The sequence below is a fragment of the Miscanthus floridulus genome, chromosome 4 (genome assembly GCF_019320115.1).
Source record: "Miscanthus floridulus cultivar M001 chromosome 4, ASM1932011v1, whole genome shotgun sequence".
NCBI lineage: Eukaryota > Viridiplantae > Streptophyta > Magnoliopsida > Poales > Poaceae > Miscanthus > Miscanthus floridulus.
The window spans coordinates 100,965,716-100,990,495 of record NC_089583.1 but is presented as its reverse complement, the minus strand read 5'-3'; the positions used below and the strand labels follow the sequence as shown (position 1 = coordinate 100,990,495).

The 24,780-nt window shown below is 46.8% G+C and overlaps 1 protein-coding gene and 3 pseudogenes across 1 annotated transcript; 2 read left to right on the top strand and 2 right to left on the bottom strand.

Annotated features, from left to right (window-relative positions):
* Nucleotides 1-1,483: 1,483 nt before the first annotated feature.
* LOC136552992 (protein FAR1-RELATED SEQUENCE 5-like) lies at nt 1,484-2,210 on the top strand (annotated as a pseudogene).
* A 4,111-nt stretch (nt 2,211-6,321) lies between these two features.
* LOC136548927 (protein NRT1/ PTR FAMILY 8.3-like) lies at nt 6,322-6,654 on the bottom strand. Its single transcript, XM_066540281.1, has one exon. It carries the CDS (start codon nt 6,652-6,654, stop codon nt 6,322-6,324), a length of 333 nt encoding a protein of 110 aa, XP_066396378.1.
* Nucleotides 6,655-10,300: 3,646 nt separating this feature from the next.
* Nucleotides 10,301-13,045, top strand: LOC136550155 (probable amidase At4g34880; annotated as a pseudogene).
* Nucleotides 13,046-15,190: 2,145 nt separating this feature from the next.
* Nucleotides 15,191-21,966, bottom strand: LOC136548926 (protein NRT1/ PTR FAMILY 8.3-like; annotated as a pseudogene).
* Between the last annotated feature and the right edge of the window lie 2,814 nt (nt 21,967-24,780).

Genomic DNA, 24,780 nt, shown 5'->3' with positions numbered 1-24,780 from the left:
TCTCTATCCCAATGCCGCCCTGCGGTTGCTTGCGGTGCTTCTTTTGTTGCAGCGGGCTGCAGCGCCAGTGATTTCTGATTTTGTTCTGCAGCAATCGCGCCAATCAAACTATAATGCTAGCGTTGTTGCTAGTGCCATTGTTCCACATGTATTATCCTGAATTAGAGTCAAGTCAGTGAATAGATAGCAGGCACAGTTATAGTATCTCATTAGCTGTTTAATTAATTGCTTGCAAGCAAGAATTGTCCTAATTCCTATGTTCTGGTTCAAATGGACAGTTGGGCTGTGAAGAAATTCCCAGAGCCAGTTCACTTTGTTGTGTTCTTCATTTGACGTTGAGTTACGACAATTAGGATTCTGGTTGTTCCATCTGCTAAGTAACAAAAAATGCAGCCGAGCCCTATTCATTTTAACTTGAACAAGGTTCAGAATGGTATCTCACATGTAAGATTTTTGTGCCTTATGCCAAACTGCTCGGGAAGGTTAACAACCTAGCTCAAAAAATAACATGATGCTTGACCTTGACTTGAGTCGCCTTGCCTCCTTTGGAGCAATAATCCAATCTTGAGAAAAAGTAGTATTGTGCAAAATTTGTCAACACCTTTAAAGCCTAAGCACTTTGTAGTTGACCTTTTTTCCCCAGTACTTCTTAATGTGAGTTGGAGCTGTAGTATTGCTCCCTGTTACCTGTTAGTGACTTGCAATATAATCAATTTTAGTGGTAATGTTCATTGAATGAATCCTGATCAGATGGTGATAACTTGTGTATCATCATCTTTTAGTGAAGCTTGGTTTCTCTGTTACCTATATCATAACTTCTCGCTACTATTTACTTTAAACTGAGATAAGGTTTTCTCGTGTAATCCTTTTTGTGCACCATCGTCCACATGCAGGGTGCAGCAAGCATTTGTGCACCCTAGAGAGCAGATAACAATTTTTTTTTAAAAAAAGAGCAGACAACAATCCCTGCAGGTGGACATATAGGACAGACAAAATGCCGCATTGTCTCTAGAAAGGATAGACAAAGAACCTATAGGCAAAGAACCTGTTATGCATAAGATATCTTGTAGGATGATGCAACTATCTGGTCGTGGCATACTAATGTACTCGATTTTTTTTTGGATTGATGCAGGAGGAAATGCCGGGTCTTGATTCTTTGCTGGAGTACAATGAAATTGTTAGGAAGATATTTGGTAGTGAAACAGAAAGATATCTATTTTATAACAAATATGCTAAGGGGAAAGGATTTAGTGTTAGGAAAAGCTATTGTGAGTGGGGCAATGGCCACAATGAAAGGACCCTTCGAAAGTTTGTTTGCAGTTGTGAAGGTTTCCGCGAAGAGAAGGAGCTAAAGAGGGAGATTAAGAAGCGAAAGCCACGGAATATTACTCGTGTTAGATGCCCTGCTAAATTTGTGATTGCATGGGATTAGAATACAGGGCAGTGGTATGTGAAGGATTTCATCTATGAACACAACCATCCAATGGTGGAACGAGACCTTGCTTGTCTTCTACGTTCACATAGAAGAATCAGCGATGAGCAAAAAGCTGATATTGTGGTGATGTAGATTTCTGGGATCCGCAAACACCAGATAATGGATATTATGGAAATGCAGTACGGTGGGTATGATAAGGTTGGATTTACAACAAGGGACTTGTATAATTTCTGCCATTGCAATAAGGTGGAGACATTTGCTGCTGGTGATGCTCAAACAGTCATCAGTTACCTAACAGAGTGCAGACATAGGGATCCTACTTTCTTCATCGACTACAAGACTGATGGGAAAGGGCGCCTCAAGGGACTGCTCTGGTGTGATAGTCAATTTCAGCTTTATTATGCAGCATTTGGTGATGTCATCGTATTTGATAGCACATACAAAACGAATCGGTACAACCTGCCCCTTGTTCCTTTTGTTGGGGTGAATCACCATGGCAGCATAGTTCTTTTTGCATGTGGAATTATTTCCTAGGAGACAATTGAGTCATATGTGTGGATTCTTAGCACATTCTCTGATGCCATGGTTTAGAAGCATCTGGTTTCCATGATCACTGATGGTGACCTTGCTATGCAGAGAGCAATCGAGCTGGTGTGGCCAAATTCATTGCATAGGCTATGCATATGGCATATTGAGCAGAACATTGTGCGTAATCTTCACGATGATGGTGTGAAGGCTGATTTTAGGTATTTCCTTTATGATTGTTGCTCCATAGAAGAGATTGAGAGGAAATGGCTGGAATTCTTGGATAAGCATAACGTTACAGATAAAGAGTCATGGCTATATCAGATGTATGAGAGGAGGGAAATCTGGTGTGTTGCGTACCATGCTGATAAGTGCTATTTAGGACTGAGGAGCAACCAGCAGAGTGAGAGCCTAAACTCTAGGCTTTAGGTAAATCTAGATCATAAAATGACATTGTTCGAGCTGGTTGAGCACTTTGACCACTGCCTTTCGCGGTTGCGCAGTACTGAAGTGAATATGGACTTTGAAGCATCGAATTCTTTGCTATGCTTAGAACTAGATGCTTCAATTATTGAGAAAGAGGCTGCGAAATCGTTCACACCAAGAATTTTTGCCACGGTGCAGTTCAGCATAAAAGCAGTCAAAAAGTGTTTTGCGAGAGAGATTCTAGATGACTATGATGCGATTAAGTATATTGTTGGCAGGGAGGATAAAGGAGACATAGAATACCCTGTGGAATGTGAGATATGTGTTGATGAAGGCAATCTGAAGGGAATTTTTTGTTCTTGTCTTAAGTAACAGTCCCTTGGAACCCCCTGCGTACCATTCAAAGAATTTTTTGAGTCGTTTGTATGGTGGTCTCTTCAATTTATTGAAGTCTTCTTGATGAGTCATTTGTATGGTGGTGATGCTGCTGCTTTTGTGTTTCTGTGCATTTGTATGGGTCACTAATGCTGCTGTGCTGCTGCTGCTCCATCTCGATTGGTGCTGCTAATCACTATCCAATCACTGTATTAATTTACATAGCACCCCAACATATATGTTGCAAGCACTCCAACACACAGATCAGAGAAGAAATATGTTGCAAACAAAGTTAATTAATCGACTATACAATAGTGCTTTGCAATTATGTCAAACCTGCGGAGGCAACTGATAAGCTTAGCCTCATCTACTGTCAGTGCAGGGCGTGTTGGTACAACTTCAATTGTCCGCACATCATACTACAGTTGCTAGTATAAAGCATTCAAGCATCATTCAGGTAGCACCTCAAAACATATTTCACCGCATAGTGCAGAAATTAAGCGGATCATTTCATCTCATTTCTCCCTACCAGATTTCTAGAGGGCAACACTATTTTCTCACTTAGTCTTGATCAGCATCTTCATAATGTTCTGAAGAGCTAGCGCACTGGCACTACATTCCAAGCATGACCTCCCTTCCTCAGCTGCATTGCACATTTGCAGATCCATGGGCACAGATGATATCTTCTTTTTGTCCTACCAAAAAGTGAAGGCCCAACCACTCAAAAGAATACACTATAAATCAACTTTGGCCCTTTTGCCCTATGACCGAATCAGTGCATTGATTAACAGAACTGCTGGATGACTGACAACAATAATTTCATAGTTTTTGGATCAGTAAGAAAATGTCATCATCCTTACCTTCCCTAACCATTTAATGTACAATACAGTAAGCATTAGCAACAGAAATGATTTTTACGTAAGCATTTTGATTCCTAACCTCAATTCAAGGATAACCTAACATAGTCTACATAGAGATAACACAAGTTCAGTAGCCGTTGCTGTTGGATGGATCGTCCTCAGCTCAGCAGCACTCAAGACGCTAGCTCAGCTAGTCTGCTCACTTCACAACACAGCGTGCCAAGGCTTGCAGGTTACCTGGTAGCGTAGAGAGGCATCTCCCAAGAGAGCACAGAAGGTTTAGTAGCTGTGCTACCAGAGCTGGTGCGATGGCTGGGATGGAACCCCCTGGGGATTGTTAAAACAAAAAGACCCCAAAACCGTTAAAGCAATTAATGCAATACAAATAGCAAGCAAAGACTTACTGAACATCCACGCTATTATTTTCTTCCTCAACCTAAGATAAACAGATAAATTTAAAACTTCATCAAAGCTAATATTGTTTAACTTAATGCTTCTGTGATCAAGGCAACAAATCAAAAGGACAAGTTTTATATTGGTGAAAGTTAAGTTTCTAGCTCTTATTTCATCATAATAGAACTATCAGTGATCCTATGATCCTATCTCTTCTGAGAAAAAGAGGAACGTACTAGTAAGCCAGAAAAATGGGAAAGGGGTTGTGCTTGTGTGTCTCCTTGTGGGTCTTCCATTATAGTATTTGGCTGTGTTGTGTTTGAATATGCATGACTTGAAACTGATGGTAGGTCAATGTTATCCATGTTAGTAAAAGCATGAATGCGTGCTCTTAGAAGCACTTTACCTATGCTCATAAACACGCTAAATAGCTACAAATTCGCATAGATGATCCTGACTATTTACCTGTACAACGGTTATCTATTTACATATCTATAAACTATTTAATGCATGCATGTAACCATGATCAAGCATGAATAAGATCTCTATATACCGTTTTGTTGCTTCTCGATGCAAAAAGATCACGTCCAAATAACACAACTAAAATATTTTACGCTTGTGCACTTAGCTTCATACTAGTGAAAATAACATGAGTTTTGAAAGTACAGACCAACAATTCTGTACTGAAATTTCAAAAAGCATATAGGCAATAGGCAACATGAATTGGCAAATTCAGAGACTGATTGAACACACTACTTCCTATATGTATTACTTCATGTATCATTTTTCTGATATATAGTTGTACTATATATAAAGCAAACACAGGGAATAGAATAAGCACAATTGGTCGTGTTCAGAATGGCAGCAGCGCCAACTACTACTATCTGAACAAAAATAGATAAGAGACAACATGCTATTTACCTAGTGGAAATACAGGCTATTTATCTAAACTACAATTTTTGGTCAGGTACACATTATCACATACACAACTCAAGCTTTTTCTCAGCAAGATTATCATATACACATTATCATATACACAATTCACAAGAAGCTTAATAAGAACAAAGCTAAGAACAGAGTAATCTTGTTTAGAACTAAGTTCAAATAAAGTTCAGAGCTAAGTTTAGGGATCAATAAGTTTATGAATGTCACTGTTCACATATCTATTAGTTTGAATGTGCTCTAGTCAAGTATGGATGCATTGATTTTAAGGAGACAACAGGGGCAACCTTCAGATAGAGTCACCTTCCTTGCCTCTAGGGCTCCATGAGCAAGGGAAGGACGATGAGAGGCTGAAGAACTCTGTGGCAACATCTTGATGACCCGCACGACCGCGCCGTTAGCCCACCCGGGGCCACTCGCACCGCCACCGCAGCCTTTGTCTCCTGCACGGCAGGTCCATCATGGACGAGGCACAGGGAGCCATGGATGCCAGTGCGGATGAGGCTGAGGGACACGATGGGACCTAGGAGCACGCAACGAGATCCTCCCGACAGCGGGACAACCGCCGTCGCTGTGACCTGGAGCGCAATCCTAGTTCAACTCCTTAGGATGGCCGCCACCGCTATGACCGAGAGCACAGTTGTCGCCGCGGTCTCCATGTGCTCGGTTGGGGAGCTGAGGGCTGGTGAGGACGGGTCGGGCCAAAATCTCGCTGAAGACGATGCAGGAGCGGCGCAACGCGTCGAGGTCCTCCCACGAACGGATGGCGGACAGCGGTGGCAAATGAACCCTAAAGAGACAAAAATATTCAACTTTTTTTAAAAGCAAATATTCATCTAACTATAGTACTTAAATCATACATCCCAACTATACTACTCAAAACATTATTTTTATAATTGTGGATTTACCATTTTACCCTTGATTAAAAAAATAGCTACGGAAAAGGAATTGCCACTCTTTTATTTGAAGTCCTAATCCTCTCAACTTTGGAGGCGTTGGGAGGCGTTATGGCGCATATTAGTCCACCGACCATAGACACATCCAACACCTCCCGACGCCTCCCTCATTGATGCCTCTCGACACCTTCCTTCATATGGGTCCACCAATTATTGACACAGCTAACGCTTCCTGGAACCTCCCCAACCATAGTAAAAAAGTTCAAATAATATACTCTTCTTTCTACAAGTTCAGTAAACATATATAAAAAGGTTAGAGTAAAATGCATGGATAGTCCACTAACTTGTGAGGCTATGTCGATTTGGTCCATCAGGTTTGAAAAGTGCAATTTTTGGTCCAAAATATTGATCAGTGGTGCATAAAGAGTCCATACCCCTTCGTTTTATGTTTATATTTGTAAAAAAAACCCTATATTTCCTTTTCCTTCACAAGCTTACCCTCGTTGAGGTTGTTGGAGATCCAGTCGGGCCGCCCATCGGTCGCGGTGAGTGCATCCATGACGGCATATATGTGCCAGCTCATGAAGCTCCCCAGCGCGACGGTGAGCAGCGCGAAGGACATGCACATGCTCTTTATCTTCTCCTGTGCCTCCTTGTAGAAGAACTCAAGTTGCGCGATGTAGCAAAACACCTCCTCGCCGCCCAACACAAAGTACCACGGCATCCGCCACGCGATGCTGATGGACTCACCATGGCACACGACATCGAGGAGCTTCATCTCCACCAGCGCCACCACGGCCATCGCGCACACCATGAGCAACCGCCCGACACCCATCTGCTGTAGCTACGACGGCTCATCGTGCTCAGGGGAGATGGCCTGGAGTGCCGGCACGATCATGGCACCATAGATGAGCACCCACGCCAGGACGCAGAGCACCTCAAAGGACACCATGGATACGCCTAGGACGGTGAGCGACATCACCCGCATGTCCATCACGTCGCCCTGCTACACAAACATGGTATTGAGTTGTGCGTACGTCACCGATAGATAGCATGATGTTGGTTGCCCATATCGGGAGCAGGCCAGCAGGATGTTGAGCTCCTCCACATGCGTCCTCGTGCAGAGCATCCACGACAACCCCTCGGCTACTACTGTTGCGGCGACGTCTTCGTCACCTCCTCCAGGTCCAACAACGCGACCACCACCACCTTGTTGAGGAACCCAAACTCGTTGGAGTGCATGATCTTATTGAGCTGCTCGATCTTGTCGTGGACCTCGCCGCAGCAGGAGGAGAGCCCATCCATGAAGTTGAGCACACGCGTAGTCCTCACCGCCGCCGTCTCGTTGTCACCGCCGCTGTCGTGCAGGTAGCTGTTGGTATTTCTTAACATCTACAGAATGAATCCGCAAGCATACGAAATTATCATTGTAGCTTTCATCCAAAAGAATTTAGGGTATCATATTGGGAACGGAGGTATTTTTCTAGCTAATTCGTCCAAGGACAACACAAGAATAGCTGATAAGGTTAGAGAAGGATTCCTATGGCTTAGGGTCTAAGGATAGATAAACTCTACTTATACTTGCTTACTTCGGCCACCGGATCGCACCTGGTCTGCCAAGTGATGCCGGCCTGTAGCTCTACTCCATACCCGAATGTGGAGGATTACAAGGGACAGACAGGGCGGTCACCACCTACCACCTACCCCTCAACCATAGGGCATGAAGAAAACGAAGGTAGCTTCTAGCCTAGACACCACGTCTACGCTATCGACTACTACTCTAGCGTCGATCAGGGTTATCCGTCTTTATCGGGAGCCCTCTACTAGAGTATTCGCCACGGGGATGGACGATGAACCCGCAAACAAGTAGAAGTATAGCTTAACTAATTGATAGACTTTTATAACCAAAGAAACCATGAACACTTACTAAGATACCCATCGAGGTACAAAGCACGTATTCATCGAGGTACAAGCAGAGGAAGGTTACCGACAAGTCTGACACTTCTTTCCTGAACTCTCCCTCACATCTCTCCCTACTAATTTGCTAGAGCTAGCTAGGGCCTAAGTCCATGGAGTGGGATGCTCTTGCTCTTGCTTTGCTCTTCTTTTGTGTGTTGTTGTGAATGGAGGGGGTAGCTTCTTCTTATATAGTGCTTCATGGTCGGTTTGGCTGAGATAAATTAGGAAACCCTCCAAAATCGACCCTAGGTGCATTGATGGTACCGCTAGAGGAGAGTGGGCCCAAGAGGCGGTGGTAGGGGTGTAGGCGCACCCAGGTAGAGCCACCCCACAACTGCCTTCCTCTGGTCGGTTGCTACGTGGGCCTAGACTTCTCTTGCGTTGGTGTTCTGCCTAGATGCGTTCGGTCGTTTGGGCTTTTGGCATGATTCTACTTATGTTTGGGCCTTGATTTGTCTAGTTGTGGGCCCCTCCCCCTTGGGTTTATGTCGGATGTTTGCATTGTTGTATTTCTTGTACACTTTAGGTACATTTTCCATGTTATTCCGACATGTCCTCCTGCAAATGACGAATCACCAAAACTTGTGGAAAGTGTTAATTCTAAAGCCCTATTTCTAGGTTTGGTATTCATTCGAATGGATTTTATGTGAGTGTTGGTGGTTAAAAGTAGGAGTTAAGGACCGCCAACAAGCTCTCCCACAAGTTGATATATCTTAAGGAAAAATAAAGACAAGTACAGAAGATGGACAACAAAACATAAAACCATCTCCAAAAAAATAAAAATACATTAAAGATCAAAATGGTCATCTTCTTGCTTCGATCGTCCATTGCTTACAGGAGCTTGAAGATCGCACTGAAAAGACAGTAAAGAAAAGGGATACCTGCAAACACCCTCGCCAAATAAGTCTTTGAAGACCGCAAAAGCCACTCGTTACTGACAACGAGACCTAGAAACCACTGAAAGAACATCGGCTCAAGGAACCCTCCAAGGGACGCAGGCTTACAATCATTTGCCATCAGAACAGAGTTTTGAAGATACCGGATCTTGCTATAGAGAAGACCAAAACAAGATCGAGGTTGAGATTGCCGCATCGAAAGCCATCCAAATGCTTCCTCTGATAAGTATACCAAGTGCCAAGATCCGAAGAGGGTCAACAAATCTGACACACCAAATTCTCGCTGCCCTTTCGTCGATCGATACATGATGGAGGGAGAGGGAGCTCGTGCAGGAAGGGTGGAGGACGAAAGGTCGAAATAGATAGATACAAAACATTTGGCATCTCTCAGGACGACTGCAAGTCGTCAATGAATCATCAACCAAATTATTGTTGCCCTTTTGTCGATCCATACATGATGGAGGGAGAGGGAGCTCTTGCAAGAAGGGTGGAGGACGAAAGGTCAAAATAGATAGATAGATAGATACAAAATCTTTGGCATCTCTCGGGACGACTACAAGTCTTCAATGACTCATCAACCAAATTCTCGCTGCTCTTTCGTCGATGGATACATGATGGAGGGAGAGGGAACTCGTGCAGGAAGGGTGGAGGATGAAAGGTCGAAATAGATAGATACAAAACCTTTGGCATCTCTCGGGACGATTGCAAGTCTTCAATGAATCATCAACCAAATTATCGTTGCCCTTTCGTCGATCCATACATGATGGAGGGAGAGGGAGCTCTTGCAAGAAGGATGGAGGACAAAAGGTCAAAATAGATAGATAGATAGATATAAAATCTTTGGCATCTCTCGGGACGACTACAAGTCTTCAATGACTCATCAACCAAATTCTCGATGCCCTTTCGTCGATTGATACAGGATGGAGGGAGAGGGAACTCGTGCAGGAAGGGTGGAGGACGAAAGGTCGAAATAGATAGATACAAAACCTTTGGCATCTCTCGGGACGACTGCAAGTCTTCAATGAATCATCAACCAAATTATCGCTGCCCTTTCGTCGATCCATAGATGATGGAGGGAGAGGGAGCTCTTGCAAGAAGGGTGGAGAACGAAAGGTCGAAATAGATAGATAGATAGATAGATAGATAGATAGATAGATAGATAGATAGATAGATAGATACAAAATCTTTGGCATCTCTCGGGACGACTACAAGTCTTCAATGAGTCATCAACCAAATTCTCACTGCCCTTTTGTCGATTGATACATGATGGAGGGAGAGGGAGCTCGTGCACGAAGGATGGAGGACGAAAGGTCATAGATAGATAGATATATACAAAACATTTAGCATCTCTCAGGAGAAGTCCAAAGTCTTCAATGAATCATCAAATGCAACCTCCAAGTGGCCCTGCAATCCTTGACTTCTTGTGGTCTGTCATTCATCAAGCATGTGAAAATGAAGCGCAAAGTGAAAAGACACAAATTAACGGTCGGGCAACAACACATGAGCATCTAAAGTACGACAAAAGCTCTATTTGCTTTGCTAAAAGTTATAATTAAAAGTATCGTTCGCTGATTTATTACGAGAGAAAAATACTAAAGAGTGTATGCACTTCGCTAAAGTAGTACTAGCAGATCGGCCGGACGAGCAGCCAAGCAGTGTCTGCACACCACACAGCACACACTGCACTGCGCTAAAGTAGTACTAGCAGATCGGCCGGACGACAGTCCTAGCCAGTAGCTAGGTAGCAATGGTTGACCTGCGTCGCCAGGTCGTCGCCACCGTCCTGGGCATGGCCCTGGCGGCCGCTGCCGGCAAACAGTTCGAGTTCCAGGAGGCCACCGTGGACGCCATCCACCAGGGCTTCAAGAACGGCAGCCTCACATCGACGGCGCTCGTCCGGTTCTACCTGGACCAGATCGCCCGCCTCAACCCGCTGCTGCACGCCGTCATCGAGGTGAACCCGGACGCGCTCGCGCAGGCGGCGCGCGCCGACGCCGAGCGCTTGGCTCCCGCGGTCGCTGCGCCGTCGGCCTGCACGGCATCCCCGTCCTGCTCAAGGACAACATCGCCACGCGCGACCGGCTCAACACCACGGCCGGCTCCCTCGCGCTGCTCGGCTCAGTCGTCAGGCGCGACGCGGGCGTGGTGACCCGCCTCCGGCGCGCCGGCGCCGTCATCCTCGGCAAGGCCAACCCCTCCGAGTGGTCCAACTTCCGCCCCGTCGACGCCGGCTGGAGCGCCCGCGGCGGCCAGACGCGGGTATCGTTAATACTACTTCAAAACTTCGATTGGTAGAGAAATCTGATACTGCGATGCGTGAAATTACAGAATCCATACGTCCTGTCCGCGACGCCGTGCGGGTCGAGCGCTGGGCCTGGCGTTGCCGCGGCAGCCAACATGGCAGCGGTGACACTGGGGTCCGAGACCGACGGCTCCATCCTCTGCCCATCGTCGCTCAACTCTGTGGTTGGCATCAAACCGAGTGTTGGGTTGACTAGCCGGTCCGGTGTCATCCCCATTACGCCTCTTCAAGACACGATTGGGTAAAGAAAATACCCACCGGTTATATTAAACTCAAAAGTGTTCGCTATGTTGCTTTGGACACCAACATGGTTCGAGATGTTAAACTCCAAGCACTGATTTCAAGTTCAATATAGATCTGTACTACTACATATCTAATAATTTGTAAGGCCCAGTTTAAGGGTGCGTTTAGATCCAAAAAATTTTGGATTTTGGCTCACCGTAGCATTTCGTTTGTATTTGGTAATTAGTGTCTAATTATGGACTAATTAGGTTCAAAAGTTTCGTCTCGCGATTTCTCGACCAACTGTGTAATTAGTTTTTTTTCGTCTACATTTAGTACTCCATGCATGTGCCGCAAGATTCGATGTGACAGTTACTATGCAAAAATTTTTGGCAACTAAACGGGGCCTAAATCCTAGAGCTAAAGTTTAGATGTGTCACATCGGATGTCACATGCGGATATTACATGTGACTACGAGAGTATTCGGATAGTAATAATAAAACAAATTACACAAGTCATCGGTAATCCACGAGACGAATTTATTAAGCATAATTAATCCGTCATTAGCACATAAAATCATGGACCAATTAGTCTTAAAAAATCCGTCTCGCAAATTAGTCGTAATCTGTGCAATTAGTTATTTTTTAGTTTATATTTAATACTCCCAATCCAATATGACAGGGACTAAAGTTATTAGGGGAAACAAACAAGGCCTAAATAATAATGGTCATTGACTTGTGTTTGTCATTGCAGACCAATGTGTCGGACAGTATCCGATGCCGTCTATGTGTTGGACGTCATCGTCGGGTATGATGAGTTTGATGCCGAAGCCACGGGAGCGGCGTCCAAGTACATCTCGCAAGGGGGTTACACACAGTTCCTGAGGATCCATGGATTGAGGGGTAAGAGAATCGGTGTCCCTGATGTGTTTTTGGAAGGATACGATGACATGCAAATGGCGGTTTATGAGAAGCATCTCGATACAATGAGGTACTCCTTCCAGCTGTGTTAATACATGGCGGTGTCTCGCAGCAAAACTATACTAACAATAGGCCAACTTGGCTGTTAATACTCTATTGATTAACTTCGTCTACTCTTCTTGGAAGGCAACAAGGCACTGTCGTGATCAAGGATCTTGACATTGCAACAAATTTCACTGACCTATATGAGCAAGAGAATCTGCTCATGGCTGCAGAGTTCAAGTTAAGCATCAATGCTTATTTGTCAGACCTACTGTACTCTCCGGTTCGCTCCCTTGCACAGGTCATAGCATTCAACGAAGCGCATCCTGTAGAGGTAAACCAAATAGTATTATTCCTGTCTTCCACATATTTTCAAGATATATATGATCAGATGATGCTATTTCCTGTTGTGTTGGTGTTGCAGGAGAGACTCAAAGATTTTGGGCAGCCATACCTGATTGCCGCGGAGAAAACCAATGGCATTGGCACCAGGGAGAGAGCTGCCATCCAGCGGCTCAAGGAGATATCCACCAATGGGTTGGAGAAGCTGATGAAGGAACACCAGCTGGATGCAATCGTGGCGCCCAACAGCGGCGCCTCCCGTGTTCTCGCCGTCGGGGGCTATCCGGGCATCGCCGTGCCGGCGGGGTACGACGGGCAGGGAGTCCCCTTTGCGATATGTTTTGTTGGCTTAAGGGCTACGAGCCAAGGTTGATTGAGATCGCTTATGCGTTCGAGCAAGCTACAAAAGTCAGAAGACCGCCTAGTTTCAAGAGGTAGGTAACTAGCATGATGGCACGCCATAAGGAATTTAACGAAAACAATTTTAATGGAAATAAGCACCTTCAAACTCTTTGGGGTGTTATTATTTGAGGAATCGCTCGGTATATAATAGAATGGTTTATTGTGAGTCCATCTCATGTTTCTTTGTTGGATAAAAGCATCTATCACTATTAAGAGATAAAAGCATCTCATATTTCTGGAATGTTTTTATTGGTGGAATCACTTGATATACAATCCAATACTCGTTGTGAAACCATCTCATAATTTTTTTGGTTGGATAAACCCATGTATCTTTCTTTTTTTGACAACAGATAAACCCATGTATCGTTATTAAGGCAATCATGTGCATGTCATAGATGAAGTGACCATAGATAAAAGCACATCTCATTCTCCAAACCAAAACATGCAAGTAGTAAGAAGGCAATGGTGCCAATGCAACACCCAATTCCTTATACCAAACGCCCCCTTAAAATATATTGTTGAGCTCTATATTGTGATACTGCTTCTCCCCCGCTACCGAATAGGCCTTAAATCCTTAGTGGTTCGGCATTATTGAGCAATTCTATGAATACAAAAATCAATCCACGGGAGCTGGAAATTTACTTGTTCGTTGACTCTGGCTATTGTTATTTTCACGAACTTTCAAACCGTGTAATTGCATGGCCCATTTGTTTTGGGGCCATTGTTATCATGTACAAAAATGACTTGAGGCCATTTTATTTTTAAACTTAGTGGCTTCCAGCCACTTTGCACATCATCGACTTAGTATCATTTAACAATATTAGGGGTCCGGAAATGTATTCTCAAAGTTCAAGGAGCTAATTGACATACCTGGACAAGTTCGGAGGTCTGTCATACATTTAACTCTTTTATAATGTAATAGAAGAGAATATAAGTATCTCTAATCAAGAGCTAGGCTTATACACGTATTCAAAAAATGTCCATGCCATGAGCTACTCCCTCTGTCCCTTTATTTGTGTCCCCTTTATTTGTGTCGTTGTAGCTTCTGAGTGGGTTCATCAAAGATTCTCCGAATATTGGCAGAGGAGGAGTCATGCATGGCAAACGCATGGAATCTAGACATTCTAATGCTACTCCCCAACGACAGTAACGAAGGGAGTACATGATAAGTTAATATTATTAGTGAAGTCAGTCTTAAAGCTAGCTTGTGGTACTGAGAATGTCTTTGGAGAACCTTTGGCTCGTGCCTCACCTCTCGGGACACTAGTCTTCAATGAATGAAATGAAACTTTTGGTTGCCTGAATTTGGCGCCGCCAAAAATACTGGGCGCAACTGACTGTAGCATTTCGTTTGTATTTGGTAATAATTGTCCAATCGTTGATTAATTAGATTCAAAATGTTCGTCTCGCAGAGTACAACCAAACTGTGTAATTAGTTTTTGATTTTGTCAACATTTAGTACTCCAAGCATGTACCGCAAGTTTGATGTGACGGGGAATCTTCTTTTTACACTGTGTCAAAGTTAGAAATTTAGGGTGAACTAAAAAGCCGAAACTTTTGGACTGGTCCTGCACCACTTCTTGTCTGCCACCTAGAATTCGAGACGGCACACCACACAATGCACTGCAGCAAGACTTGAGCATCTAAAATACTCTCAATATCTTTTTTAAGTGTTGCTATGGTATCTATAATGATCAAACTTTTCTAAATGTAACTAGGTTGCTAAAAAAATTAGAAATATTTATATATTTAAATAAATTTATTATAAAAATAGATTCAACGATTTATCTAATAATACTAATTATATACCATAAATATTAATATTTTCTTATATATATTTAATCAAAGTTGAGTACGATTAATTTTTTAACACGGAAGTTGTGTTCACTTACTAAAGAACCCACTATGTTCTAAATAAATTAATTTATAGAGTTATCTTAAATTATCTTTTAATTTAATTAAATTTATAAAAAAGTATAATGATATCAAATTATTATTTTAGATACACTATAAAATATATTTTTATAACATATTTATATGATGTCATAAATAATATACTTTTCTTTCTACAAGTTCAGTAAACATATATAAAAATGTTACAGTAAAATGCATGGATAGTCCACTAACTTGTGAGGCTGTGTTGATTTGGTCCATCATGTTTGAAAAGTGTAATTTTTGGTCCAAAATATTAATCAATGGTGCATAAAGAGTCCATACCCCTTTGTTTTATGTTTATATTTATAAAAAAAAAACCTATATTTCCTTTTCCTTCACAAGCTTACCCTCGTTGAGGTTGTTGGAGATCCAGCCGGGCTGCCCGCCAGTCGCGGTGAGTGCGTCCACGATAGCGTATATGTGCGAGCTCATGTAGCTCCCCAGCACGACAGTGAGCAGCGCGAAGGACGTGCACATACTCTTCATCTTCTCCTGCGCCTCCTTGTAGAAGAACTCTAGTTGCGCGATGTAGCAGAACACCTCTCCGCCGGCCAACACGAAGTACCGCGGCATCCGCCACACGATGCTGATGGACCCACCGTGGCACACGGCGTCGAGGAGCTTCATCTCCACCAGCGCCGCCACGGCCATCGCGCACGCCAAGAGCAGCCGCCCGACGCCCATCCGCTGTAGCTGCGACGGCTCGCCATGCGCGGGGGAGATGTTCTATAGCGCCGGCACGATCATGGCATCGTAGATGAGCACCCACGCCAAGACGCAGAGCACCTCAAAGGACACCATGGACGCGGTCGGGACGGTGAGCGACATCACACTTATGTCCATCACGCCGCCCTGTTGCACGAACATGGTGTTGAGCTGCGCGTACACCGCCGACAGACAGGATGATGTTGGTTGCCCATATCGGGAGCAGGCCAGCAGGATGTTCAGCTCCTCCACCTGCGTCACCGTGCAGAGCATCCACGACGACCCCTCAGCAACTGCAGCGGCGATGGCATCTTCGTCACCTCCTCCAGGTCCGACAACTCGACCATCCCCGCCTTGTTGAGGAACCCAAACTCGTCGGTGTGCGTGATCTTATTGAGCTGCTCGATCTTGTCGTGGACCTCACCGCAGCAGGAGGAGAGCCCGTCCATGAAGTTGAGCACACGCGTAGTCCTCGCCGCCGCTGTCTCGTCGTCACCGCCACTGCCATGCAGGTAGCTGTTGGTATTTCTTAATGTCTACAAAATGAATCTGCAAGCATACGGAATTATCATTGTAGCTTTTATCCAAAAGAATTCAGGGTATCGTATTTCCACAGGGAATGGAGGTATTTCTTGTAGCTAATTCGTCCAAGGACAACATAAGGATAGCTGATAAGGGTAGAGAAGGATTCCTATGGCTTAGGGTCTAAGGATAGATAAACTCTACTTATACTTGCTTACTTCGGGCACCGGATCGCACCTGGTCTACCAAGAGATGCCGACCTATAGCTCTACGCCATATCCGAACATGGGGGATTACAAGGGACGGACATGGCTGTCACCACCTACCGCCTACCCCTCAACTGTAGAGTACGAGGCAAACTAAGGTAGCCTCAAGCCTAGACACCACGTTTACGCTATCGACTACTACTTCTAGCGTCGATTAGGGTTATTCGTCTTGATCGGGAGCCCTCTACTAGAGTATCCGACACGAGGACGGACGACGAACCCACAAACAAGTAGAAGTATAGCTTAACTAATCGAAAGACTTTTATAACCAAAGAAACCACGAACACTTACTAAGATACCCGTTGAGGTACAAAGCGCGTATTCGTCGAGGTACAAGCGGGGGAAGGTTACCGACAAGTCCGGCACTTCTTTCCCAAACTCTCCCTCACATCTCGCCCTACTAATTTGCTAGAGCTAGCTAGGGCCTAAGCCCATGGAGTGGGATGCTCTTGCTCTTGCTTTGCTCTTCTTTTGTGTGTTGTTGTGAATGGAGGGGGGTAGCTTCTTCTTATATAGTGCTCCATGGTCGGTTTAGCTGAGATAAATTAGGAAACCTCCCAAAACCGACCCTAGGTGCATTGATGGTACCGCTAGAGGAGAGTGGGCCTGAGAGGCGGTGGTAGGGGTGCAGGCGCACTTAGGTAGAGCCACCCCACGACTGCCTTCCTCTGGTCGGTTGCTACGTGGGCCTAGACTTCTCTTGCATTGGTGTTCTGCATAGATGCGTCGGTTGTTTGGGCTTTTGGCATGATTCTACTTATGTTCGGGCCCTGATTTGTCTAGGTTGTGGGCCCCTCCCCCTTGGGTTCATGTCGGAATGTTTGCATTGTTGTATTTCTTGTACACTTTAGGTACATTTTCCATGTTATTCTGACATGTCCTCCTGTAAATGACGAATCACCAAAACTTGTGGAAAGTGTTAGTTCTAAAGCCCTATTTCTAGGTTTGGTGTTCATTCGAGTGGATTTTATGCGAGTGTTGGTGGTTAAAAGTGGGAGTTAAGGACCGCCAACAAGCTCTCCCACAAGTTGATATATCTTAACGAAAAAACAAAGACAAGTACAGAAGATGGACAACAAGACATAAAACCATCTCTAAAAAAATAAAAATACATTAAAGGTCAAAATGGTCATCTTCTTGCTTCGATCGTCCACTGCTTGCAGGAACTTGAAGATCGCACTGAAACAAAAGGGACACCTGCAAACACCCTTGCCAAATAAGCCTTTGAAGACTGCAAAGCCACTCGTTGCTGACAACGAGAGCTAGAAACCACTGAAAGAACATCGGCTCAAGGAACCCTCTAAGGGACGCAGGCTTACAATCATTTACCATCACAACTAAGTTTTGAAGATATCGAATCTTGCTATAGAGAAGACCAAAACAAGATCGAGGTTGAGATTGCCGCATCGAAAAGCCATCCAAATGATTCCTATTGATAAGTATACCAAGTGCCAAGATCCGAAGAGGGTCAACAAATCTGACACACCAAATTCTCATTGCCCTTTCATCGATCGATACATGATGGAGGGAGAGGGAGCTTGTGCAGGAAGGGTGGAGGACGCAAGGTCGAAATAGATAGATACAAAACCTTTGGAATCTCTCGGGACGACTACAAGTCATCAATGAATCATCAACCAAATTATCGTTGCCTTTTCATCGATCCATACATGATGGAGGGAGAGGGAGCTCTTACAAGAAGGGTGGAAGATGAAAGGTCAAAATAGATAGATAGATACAAAATCTTTGGCATCTCTCGGGATGACTACAAGTCATCAATGACTCATCAACCAAATTCTCGCTGCCCTTTCATCGATTGATACATGTTGGAGGGAGAGGGAACTTGTCGGGTTCATAAACCCGAGTTCCCTCACGGACCGGCTTCCCAACAAAGGCTTGGCCCAAGCAGACCACGTGCAACTCGTGGGATGGCCCAAGAATCTAAACAACAGGCCAGAAGGGCGTTCCAATCACCGACCGAAAGGTCTAGCCGAGGAGGAACGGCGCCCGTCTTCCTACTCTGGCCCACCTCTCCAACTAGAGCGCTCGCTCCGATATCTAGCCCACCTCTGGATGGCCTCTCCGACTGGAAGGCCTAGCCCAATGCCACTTCCGACTCTGACCCGCGTCTCCAGCCGGGGATACGGCAAACCCTACTCACTACTCTTCTTCGACTGGCGCAATCAGAGCCGACTGGAACCATCCGACTGGGGACGCCCGCTCGGTAAGGACCAGGAAACGAATGGAGAAAGCAAGGCATGCCGCATAAGTCAAACCACGATACCAGGGACCGTACCCTGTACACCTGCAGAAATAGTATTATGCAACCTCCCTGACATAAATAGTGTTGTAGGCGCCGACATTTTCCTCTACATTATTATGGGCGTCATTAACTCCCATATAGTAAGGTCCCCCACATGCCTCTGGGCACCAACACTGTTCTAGGCACTGGCTTTTTCCGTACCAGACGAACATGGTAAAAACCCCTTGCATGCCTCTGGTATCAACAGTGTGGCAGGCGTCGACGTCTGCCATGCCCAAAGAAGACAACACCACCTCCCATATGCATCTAATATTCAACAGTATTGTGGGTGCCTACCATCATCCTGTACCCACCGGCGTGGGCAGCAAGGCTTAGAAGCATACATACTCTCTTCCTCTCACTTGTAAGGCCATCCCTTTCATCTATAAAAGGGGATGCGCTCTCTCCCAAGAAACTCAGTTAATCCAGGTTGATTCAAGTGCTTCCAGATTCATTAGATCGATCAAGTTCACTAGCTCACAACCATAGAACCACCAGGTTTAGACCTTAAGCACACGCTTGAACACTTAGCTCATAGCGGAGCTTTTGTCGCTCTAGGCCCTTTCGACTGGAGCCAACCGGACCTCTTGTACCCCCCATCTTTCTCCTTCTCGTTTATAACCCCACAGCAAACTTTGAGCACCTAGGCTTAGAAATAAAGTCACCGACCAACTCAAACTAGAAGTAGGGCACGTTGCCTGAACTAGTATAAACCATGTGTCATTGAGTGCTAGACCACCTCCGATCATAACGTACGATAAAACTATAAATATTTACTTGTTGATCACTTTCTGCACCAACAGTTGGCGCCATCCATGGGGAAGACGCTGTATGTTCAACACTTTTTGGTCATCGGATGGCCCACTTTTCTGCCACTATCGCCATGGTGGGCTCAGGCGATATGATTTGCTTTGGCTCACTAGAATTTCCCACACTCTCACCCATTGGGATGTGGGTTGCACCCGTCTTAGAGCCATCCTAGGCCTTCCTCTTCGGAAGCCTAGACTTCGTCGCTGACTGGCTCGGCGTACTGCACCTCCACGAGGAGGCTCTTGTTTTGGCACCCATCGGAGGGGCACCCTCCATTGGCTTCGGGACGCACGATGACTTCAAGGGCACAGCATCTGCGCTTCATTCTGAGCAAACTCTCTGCTCAAACCTCGCTGTGAGTAATGTCCATACTTTTATTTACTCGCTATTTACTATCTTCCACCAATTATCTAGAGGGACCGCGTTGTCCGTATCGCAACCACCGCACGACCGGTTCCCCTATGGCCTCATGTCCTCCACGGACGCGTATGCCTAGGGGCTCCGAAAGATGCTGACACCGCCCCTTTTCACATCCGAATTCGTGGGGATGGCGAGCTATGCTCCCACCTATTTCTATGAACTCCTAGATGACGAGGTTGAGAACGACGGCTCTAGCATTGGCGAAGTGGTGCCTAGCCACCAACCGTCCTAGGAGTGCGCTATGGCGGACGCTTTGGGGCAGCCACTGATAGTTGCGGAGTCTGTGCAGACTCACAACCCTCTGGACCCACGTGTGGGGGCCCTCACGCTTGCATAAGGACATGCCGTGGAAATATGACAACGGCGGTAGGACCATCCACCGCCTGTGCCGGTGTGTTCGGTACAGCACGTTGCGCCCTATGCGCATGACCCGGCCAGTGGCGCTCGAGGTCATGCCCGCTAGGTCCAGTGTGACATCATAAACAAGGGAAATGACCCCTCACAATTCGCTCAGGCTAGCCAGAACATCACCGCTGCGGCAATGCTTCTGTGCGGCATTCTTGAGCTCGTCGATCCCTAGGAGCAGGCGGTCTACCGAAACCTCCGAGCACTGGTAGAAGCCACCGCCATTCAACAAGTGGAAAGCTCTGCATCGCGACTCCGACACGCGCCTTCCCTCCCCACTAGGGGAGTGGGGACGCGCCAGATGGATCGCTCCATCCGCTCACCACTACAACCTGCTAAGCATGGCTCCAGAGGCAGCGGCTGTGCCACAGTCCGACCTGGCGCCTGCCCCACACTGACCACCGATACATGAGTGGCCCGGCTCACACCAAGACACTCGCAGTGTCATCAGCAACCAGCATCATGCCCGGCATGATGATGACATCTGCGGGGCGGCAATAGGGGTAGGCAACACGGGCCCTAGTCGAACCATCGAGGGGAGTGGTGAAACACGCCCTAGGTAAGGTCACCGGCCAGACGACCAGAGTCCTAGCCCAGAGGGCCTAGGACCACGGGCCTTTGGACGATGTATCCGAGGAGCCCCGTTCCCATAGTGCTTCTGACCGCCCACCAACATAGCCAAATACACCAAGGAGACAAACCACGGTATTTGGCTTGAAGATTTCTGGCTCGCCTGCCGAGCCGGGAGGGTGGATGATGACCTTTTCGTCATTCAGTATCTCTCCATCTACATAGGGGAACATGTTCAAGCATGGCTCGAATTCCTCTCGCATGACAACATCCGTGACTAGGCAGACCTCAAGAGGATCTTTGTCATAAACTTCTAGGGGATGTACGTTCGTCCTGGGAACTCCTAGGACCTCAAGAGCTACCAGTAGGAGCCCAGCGAGTCGCAGCAGGATTACATCCACAGGTTCTCCCAACGATGCAACTCCCTCCCTGATGTTGTCGACGTGGATGTCATCAGTGCGTTCCTCTCTAGGATGACCTATGAGTCCCTGATCCACAAGCTTGGCTGCCTAAAGCCCCGTACAACCCGTGACCTGCTCGACGTCGCCACCAACCACGCCTCTGGTGAGGAGGTAGTCAAAGCAGTCTTCAACGGAGGCCGAGACAAAGGCAATGCCAAGCACGTGGACCAAGATGAGAGCCCCTCTGCATAGAGGGGCAAGAAGAACAAAAAGGACCAACGCTGATCAGACAACGCTGCGTTGGTTGCTACAACTGACCGCACAAGCAAACAATCCCAATAGGGCCTGCCTGACCACTTCAACAAATTCATGGATAGCCCATGCACCAACCACGCCTACCCCATTAAACACCTCTACAAGGACTACGATCTCCTCAAATGTTTCCTCCGATAGGCCGGTGGGCCAAAAGAGGGAGACGATAAAGAGGCAGCAGCCAAGAAAGGAGGAGTGGCGGGCAAAGACAAAGACGGCTTCCCTGACCCTGAGGAATGCATCATGATCTTCGGTGGATTCGACGCCATCTGGACCAAACGCCAGCACAAGGTGCGCTATAGGGAGGCATGCGTCGCCGAGACGACCGTCCCCTTCTTCCTTAGCTAGTCTGAGTCTCTGATCACCTTCGATCAGAGGGACCATCCCTCCCATATCACAGGACTAGGATGCTACCCGCTCGTTGTCGACCCCATCGTCCGCAAGAAGCGCCTCAACAAGGTGTTGATGGACGAAGGCAGCGGCCTCAACATCCTCTATGTCGACACCCTTGACGCCATGCGCATCCCCTGGTCAAAACTCTGCCTGGCGGGATCTCCCTTCCATGGAGTGATCCTAGGAGCACGGGCAAACCTGCTCGGGTAGATCGACCTGCCCGTCATGTTTGGCAACTAGGCCAACTTCTGCTCGGAGGTCCTCACCTTCGAAGTGGTGGACTTTCAAGGGTCCTACCATGCCATCTTGGGGCGGCCATGCTACGCCAAATTCATGGCAATCCCCAACTACACCTACCTCAAGCTAAAGATGCTGGGACCAAACGACGTTATCACCATGAGCAGCGCACGCCTTCACGTGCAATCATGAGCATTACGAGCTCACCACCGCGGTCATCAACTCATCCGAGCTTCCACTGGCTTGGGGAGTCATCGTCCTAGACTGCAACAAACCAACCTCCTTGATGGTCTTCCACCCACTTGAGGAAACCAAGGCGGTGGGAATCAACCCCACTGACCCAACTAAGACAGTGCGGATCGGGACCTAGCTCTCGGTCAAATAGGAATGTGAGCTTGTCAACTTCCTACACGCCAATCGTGATGTCTTCGCATGGCAGCCTTCAGACATACCGAGCATACCGCGGGAAGTCACCGAGCATGCACTGCACCTCATCCTAGGCTTGAAGCCTACTAAGTAGCGCCTGCATCACTTCGACGATGAGAGACATAGGGCCATAGGCAAAGAGATCGCCAAACTCCTGGTGGCCAGATTCATCAGAGAGGTATTCCACTCTGACTGGTTTACCAATCCCGTTCTTGTTAAAAAGAAGACCGAGAAGTGGAGAATGTGCGTTGATTATACTGGCCTCAACAAAGCGTGTCCAAAGGATCACTTCCCTTTGCCACGCATAGACCAGATAGTTGACTCCACCTCGGGTTGTGAGATCCTCTCCTTTCTGGATGCCTACTCGGGCTATCACCAGATCATGATGAAAGAGTCCAATCAGCTCGCAACCTTGTTCATTACCCCATATGGTTCATACTGCTATGTAACCATGCCTTTTGGCTTGAAGAACGTTGGCGCCACCTACCAAAGGTGCATGCAGCAATGCTTCATCGACCAAATCACCCCGCTCGACCAGCCTAATCAGGTCGAGCAGCTAAAACCAATAATCACCATCTATGTTGATTACATAGTGGTCAAAACGGCTCAAGCTTGCAACCTGATCGCAAATTTGGCTGCAACATTCGTGAACCTTCACAGGTTCAACATTAAGCTGAATCCCAAAAAATGTGTTTTTGGGGTTCTAAAGGGAAAGCTGTTAGGATACATTGTATCCGAGCGTGGCATCGAGGCCAACCCTAAAAAGATCATGGTCATCTCTAGCATGGGTCCCATACACAACGTTAAGGGCGTGCAAAGGCTCACCGGCTGTCTAGCCGCTCTAAGCTAGTTCATCTCTTAGCTCGGCAAACGAGGGATGCCACTCTACAATCTCCTCAAAAAGATAGATGCCTTTGTCTAGACCGAGGAAGCTCAGCAGGCTCTAGAGAGCCTCAAAGCATCTCTGATGTCGGCCCCAATCCTCGTCACTCCTAAACGGGGAGAACCCCTTCACCTCTATGTCGTGGCCAGCAACCATGTGGTAAACGCCACCCTGGTCATCGAGAGGGAGGAACCAGGACACCACCTTAAGGTCCAGTGACCCATATACTTCATTGGGGAAGTACTCACCGACCCCAAGGTCTGGTACCCCTAGGTGCAGAAACTCTTATAAGTTGTTCTGGTGGTGACCTAGAAGCTCCTGCACTACTTCATTGACCACAAAGTCATGGTCGTCACTTCATACCCGCTCGGAGACATCATCCACAACCGCGACGCTATGGGACGGATCTCCAAGTGGGCACTCGAACTCATGGGCCTCGACATTAGGTATATCCCCCGTACCACCATTAAATCTTAGGCTCTCGTGGATTTTGTCTCCGAATGGATAGAGGTGCAACTATCGGCCTGGACGTCACCCATGAGTACTGGACAATGTACTTCGATGGGTTCATAATGGCACCTGGCTCAAGGGCTGGAGTGGTCTTGAACTCCTCGGGCAGGAGTAGGCTCTGCTACGCCATCTGCCTCCACTTTTCAGCCTCAAACAACACTGTGGACTATGCATCGCCATCGAGCTTGGTGCTACGTGACTCTACGTTCACGGTGACTCAAAGCTGGTCATTGATCAAGTCATGAAGGAGTCCTCCTGCAAAAGCCCCCTTATGGCAGCATAATGCCAAGAGGTGCGTAAGCTCGAGGATAAATTCTAGGGGATCGAGCTGCATCACGTCCCCTGAAAGGACAACAATGCTGCCGATTTTCTTGCAAAATTGGCCGCCAGGCGGGATCCATCCCCAGCCGGGGTCTTCATCAACGACATCCACAAACCGTCTACCCGCATCCTGGAAGGTTCGGTCCAGACACACCCCGGTGCCCAGCCGGCGCCCGGGGGCTTCGACCCCGACGCCAAGCCAGCACTCAGGGGCTCCGACCCCGATGCTAAGCTAGCACCCGGGGGCTCCAATCCTAGTACCTCCATGACAACATCACCCGCCAACGTCGTCATATTGGCACTCAATCAAATTGACTACCGAGCGCCGCTACTCGCCTACCTCCTCTAGGAGGTTCTCCCACCTGAAAGGACTGAAGCCCGATGGATCGCTTGACGCGCTAAGACCTTCATCGCGCTCGGTAATGAAC

What these genes read in the sequence shown, in the direction of transcription:
- LOC136548927 (XM_066540281.1), bottom strand. Translation starts at nt 6,654, where the DNA reads ATGGCCGTGGTGGCGCTGGTGGAGATGAAGCTCCTCGATGTCGTGTGC.